The sequence below is a fragment of the Populus alba genome, chromosome 16 (assembly GCF_005239225.2).
Source record: "Populus alba chromosome 16, ASM523922v2, whole genome shotgun sequence".
Taxonomy (NCBI): Eukaryota; Viridiplantae; Streptophyta; class Magnoliopsida; order Malpighiales; family Salicaceae; genus Populus; species Populus alba.
Window position 1 is genome coordinate 9,734,227 of NC_133299.1, and position 5,330 is coordinate 9,739,556.

The window sequence follows — 5,330 nt, forward strand, 5'->3', positions numbered from 1 at the left end:
GGCAAAAGATAGCAGGATTCTTATTATCCAATAAGAAAAAAAAGATGATAAGCACCTTGAAAATCAGAAAAGAGTTTGTAAGGAAAGATCACAAAGATGGAAATCTTTAGCACAGAATGTATGAACATCTAGCTATCCTAGTTAATGATTCCAGTTCATGTATTGAACAGTGTAAAACGCTCCAGTATAACAAAGCGAAGACAAAGACGATCTTCTTAATTAATCTCTGATTAACCCAAGTTTGTAAGGAGTTTCTGTTTAATAATAATTTTACCAGGAAGAAAATGTAGACATACATTAAACATAGAAAATATAGAAGAGGCTGGGTATCATTTTGATATAATAGTATCTTTTGTACCTAACGTTGGATTCTAGTACATACTTTGGGATCCAATATCAACCATGTTGTAGTTGGACCCTCTCTGAGACATAAAATCTACAGACCAATAAAAGCCTTACAAAATCAACCGGTATGGTTCCAGGCAGCCAAGGAAAGGCCCAACTGCAAACAACGATCCACTAGAAATAACATGATTTCCATTGTCAACTGATTTTGTTAAGATTAACCACTAGTTCTGGTTTAAAGTACTGTGCTATGGCACGCACGTTGATTTCCCCCAGCTCAGAAGGTTAATGAAACGCATATTAAAGAAGAAGAAGAGCATCAAATAGAAATAACATATTAAAAGACTAATGTCTTAAACTTGATAAGTCACTGTGTTATTTAGCAAGGCAATTGATAATTCAGAAGTGCACCGTGTATATCTCTAAAAAGATATAAAATTGTAATTCATATTGAGCAGGAACTATACATACTGAAGCAGAAATCCTCCATTGATTGTCCCCGCAAGTACTCATCAAAGAGTTGCTTTGCGCTGGAAACCAATTCCAGGATCATCAGAGGAAGGGAAAACCAGGAAGCCAGTGACCATAGCATCATGTGGGCCACGGCGGCACCTCTGCTCCATTTCCTGTACCTTATCAGAATCCCCAGAGAATAAAGCCTCCACAGAACCATCCCTTCTGTTCCTCACCCAACCTTTTAACCCCAATTGCGTAGCATTTTCCACTGTCCAGTTCCTATAAAAGACCCCCTGTACCCTCCCCTTAACCACTACCCTCACCTACATATCCAGAAAATCCACTACTCAAAAACCTTCAATTTCCACATTGAATCAGGCAATTTAGAGAAATCCTTTATTCACACATGCTTAGCAATCAAAATCCATTCTTCAATTAACAAAAAAAGTTGCACTTTTATTCTGTTCGACTCATAAATAACTAATACTTTTCGTTTTCTTTTTCTTTTTCAACCAATTACTCGAAAACATGTAATATCTATCTACATTGAACTTGCTCAATTTAGATAGACAGACCCTTAACAATCAAAACCCATATTTAACTCATAAAAAAGCCTACTTTATTATTTTCTTAATCCAATTTCCACTGAAACAGCCTCGAAATATACAGAAAGACAGAGAGAAAGTAGAGACGTTACCGTTTTGGTAGAGGGTGATTGAGGAGGAGGGTCAGGAGAGGATTGATTAGTAGTGGTCATGTAGGAGAAAGGAGATCGAAGAGGAGGAGAACGAGATTGGAACAGAAAGCAAAGAGTAGGATGAGAAAGAAGAGAACGAGAGCAAAGCGAAAGAAAAGAATGAAGAGAATAAGAGCTATAAGAAGTGAGAACGGGGAATCCAGGATAAGCACTAACATTCTTATGGTGGTAGTAATTGTTTTTGTTTTTGTTGTCGATCCATTTTTTATCGGGAAATTTGATTCCGGATGTTCCGAAGAAGAATCTGGTGGGTCTTTGTTGGCTGATGAACAGTGGCCTGAGAGTAGTAGTTGTAGTAGTTGATGGCATTGCTGATGCCATTGGCTATCTGGTTGACTTGACTCTGTTGCTTGTATTTATAGGAAAGATTAGCTTGTTCAGTGATTTTTTAACATGAATAAAATATTTAGATATTATTAATAATTAGACAAAAAGTTTAAATTGATCGGATGTTAATTTAATATGACCCAAATTTTAATAGGTTTAAAAATAATTTGAATAAAAAAATATAATTTGAATCACAAAACTTCAAAACATATTTTTTAATATATATATATATATATATATATATATATATATTAAAATAACAACATATTAAATTAATCTAGTCTAATCAGAGTTAACTTATTAAATTCATGATCTAAATCATGAGATCATGATAATTTTATATAAAACGAGTCAAAATAAATTATGAAACTCAAGTCTCAATCAACTTGGTGTTAATATTGGAATTGAAAATAATTAATTTAAAAACAAATTGACCTGAGTTAACCTGTCAAACTCGTGTCTTGAGTCATAAGACCAGGATAATCTCATAGAAATTAAATAGAAAAAATAACCTGAGTTAACCAGCCAAACTCATAATCAAAATCATAAGACTGTAATAACCTATTAAAAAGTAAATTAAAACAAATTATGAAACCTAATTTTTAATATACTCATTGTTGAAAGATGATATTGAAAAAAAATTCAATCCAAGAATAGAACATAATAATAATAATAATAATAATAATAATAAAGACAAGAGTTTGCCTAGATTAACTTGCAAAACTCGTGACTCGAGTCATAATACCAAGATAATCTTATAAAAAGCAAATCAAAACAAATCTTAAAATCTAATTCATAATAAACGCAATGTTAAATGATAAAATTAAAAATAAAAATATCAATTAAAAAAAACTCGAGTCAACTTGCCAAACTTACTATATGGATCATAAAACTGAGCTAACCATGTATAAAACAAACCACAATAAATCACAAAAACTAATTCTCCAATAAACAATTAAAAGTTTTACATATCAAAGTAATATTTTTTAAATATTAAGATGATAATATTTTTAATTGATCCAGGTTAATCTGAATTAATCTATCAAATTAATTACTCAATTCATTGTCTTGATTAGACTTGCTAACATTGGGTTTGTTGAAATAACTTTTATTTAATTATATGACAATAAAAAAATGTACTATTAAAAAAAAACCTGATAAAATTATGTAAAAAATAATAATGAGCTATAAAAAAACCTTACTAATATTATATATAAAAAAAACTATTATATTCTTATTCAACAATAAAGGGGAAATTGAATATTATTTAATAAAATAACATCTAAAATATATTATTTATTAATTTAATAAATTAAAAAAATCACTATTTTAGCAATATTTTAAATCAATTATTTTTTAAAAAAATCTAAATTTAAATTAAAAAAACCAAAAAGAAAAAAATTTGGCCAGCCGTACAGATCTAATCTAAATTAAAAAGCATAGTTGCACTTGAGATTTTCATTTTTTTTACCTTAAGGTTGGACTTCATCCTCTCCTATGTTTTTTTTTTCTTTTTTAGTTACGATCATATAGGTTGTCTAAGGTGGAAAGTGATCAGTCTCTTACTGGTTCCCAAAACCCGGCAATCACTACTGTGACCAAAAAATCAGGAAGAGGATGTGACACCCCCCCTCCCTAAAATTCCATTTCTTCGAGCCATTGTCACCCAAAAACACCTCAAAAGCACTATAAAAATCATTATAAACAACTCAACAACCCCAAAATCACTTAAAAATAAAAATCAGTCAAATTTCAAAAATCATTATTGAATTTGATTTGCTATTCTACCATTTTTAAAGGGAAAAACCCATAACCATTGATCTTCTCTCATTGAATGAAACCATTTGACACTAAACTTGACCATTTTAATTATCAGAATCATGAAAATTGATAACTTTCTCTCTTCTCTCTTAAGCTTAAGGGAACTAAAAATAAACAAAATGAACTTTTGATCTAGAATAAAAATTATCAAGAATTTAGAGCAAGTCATGTATTTTCTCTATGTTTTACTTCTCAGTTCTCTATTTTTTAATTTGATATTTTTCTGTATCATTTCAAGCCTAATTATATTTAATTAGGCTATACAAAAATTCAATTGTAAGAGGGGAAAAAAATTAAAAACAATCTAGCTAGTAATTAAGCAACTAGGTTATGCCCTAGATTTTTACTATAAAGTATGATCCTTAAATGCTACTAAATCTTTCCATCCATTTTCATTACTTAAAAGATCTTGTGTTGTTCATATATATATATATATATATATATATAATTCTACCATTCTATTATTTATTCCATTAAATTTATTTCCTTTTATCTAATTCTAACAAATCATCTAATATGTGTCAAAAATAGATGCATTGATTGATAAAATAAGTATTTATATTAAAAACCCAATTTTTGATGTTTCCTTAAATATCCCAATATAAAAGGAGAAAACAATATTTCAAACAAAAAGTGAAAAAAAATTCAAAAATAATATATTTTAATCAATATAAAAATAAAAAAATAATCAAAAGAAACAAAAACAATGCATCTAGGAGCAAAATTGAGATGACATTGAGAGAAAATTGTTGAAATTAGTTAAAAAAATAAAAATTGAAAAGTTAATGATTGAATTGAAAAAAAAAAATGTCAATATATAATGACTATTTTAAAAGCAATCACGAATGAAATTAAAAGAAAAGGGGGTTGAAATTGGCTAAAAATTAAAGATTGAAAAGCCAAAGACTAAATTGAAAAGGCATCAAAATGAAGGGATTTTTAAAATACAATTAGGGACAAAATTGAGAAGAAACATTGATAAAAAAAAAAAAAAGAAAGTTGAACAAAAAGAAAGAACCAATAACCAAACTCAAAAAAAGTAAAAGAAATGAAGGACATCTTTGAAAACAAATATAATTTCTTTTTAGCTAAAAATACATGGTTTTCACTTTAAGTGAAATAACACATTTTACTAATCAAAACAAAAAAAAAAATCCATGAAAACAACATCATTTTGGTGCATGGTGAACAATATCCTCCTTTTCCTCATGCATGATAGCATGTAATTTTTTGTTTTTTTTTCATAGTTTTGGTGAGAGTTTGACCGCTTTTATCTCCCTTCCACACCTTCTAAAAACACCAAATAATTTACCACTTTCATCTCTTGCATGTGTACTACATGATTAGATAAAAAAAAAAAAAAAAAACACTTCAACACCCTAAGGTCGCAGCAAAAGTGGTGCAAATAGGCCAACACAAACATGCTTGGCCAAAATGTAAAACCAAGGGTCATGATTATTTCACTAAGAAATGTTCTATGATTTTTATCCTTACTTATAAATAGTGGAAAATGTAGAAACAAGAGAAGCTGTGTTAGAGAGAGAAAATACCAAGATAAAAAGAGAGAAGGAAAATAGATTTAAAGCTAAGACAAGTGAGGGTATTTGGAGTCAGGAGGTAGTAG

At 29.1% G+C, this 5,330-nt stretch overlaps 1 protein-coding gene across 1 annotated transcript; it reads right to left on the reverse strand.

The window, feature by feature from the left end:
• Window positions 1-304: 304 nt before the first annotated feature.
• Window positions 305-1,873, reverse strand: LOC118035947 (uncharacterized). Its single transcript, XM_035041621.2, has 2 exons — window positions 1,499-1,873; window positions 305-1,124 (listed from the first exon to the last, which is right to left on the reverse strand). The coding sequence occupies exons 1-2, from the start codon at window positions 1,865-1,867 to the stop codon at window positions 858-860; spliced, it is 636 nt and encodes a 211-aa protein (XP_034897512.2). The 5' UTR covers window positions 1,868-1,873; the 3' UTR covers window positions 305-857.
• Window positions 1,874-5,330: the final 3,457 nt, after the last annotated feature.

What these genes read in the sequence shown, in the direction of transcription:
- LOC118035947 (XM_035041621.2), bottom strand. Translation starts at nt 1,867, where the DNA reads ATGCCATCAACTACTACAACTACTACTCTCAGGCCACTGTTCATCAGC. An exon ending in AATCACCCTCTACCAAAACG is followed by an intron (nt 1,125 to 1,498) that starts GTAACGTCTCTA and finishes CTGGATATGTAG; the next exon opens with GTGAGGGTAGTGGTTAAGGG.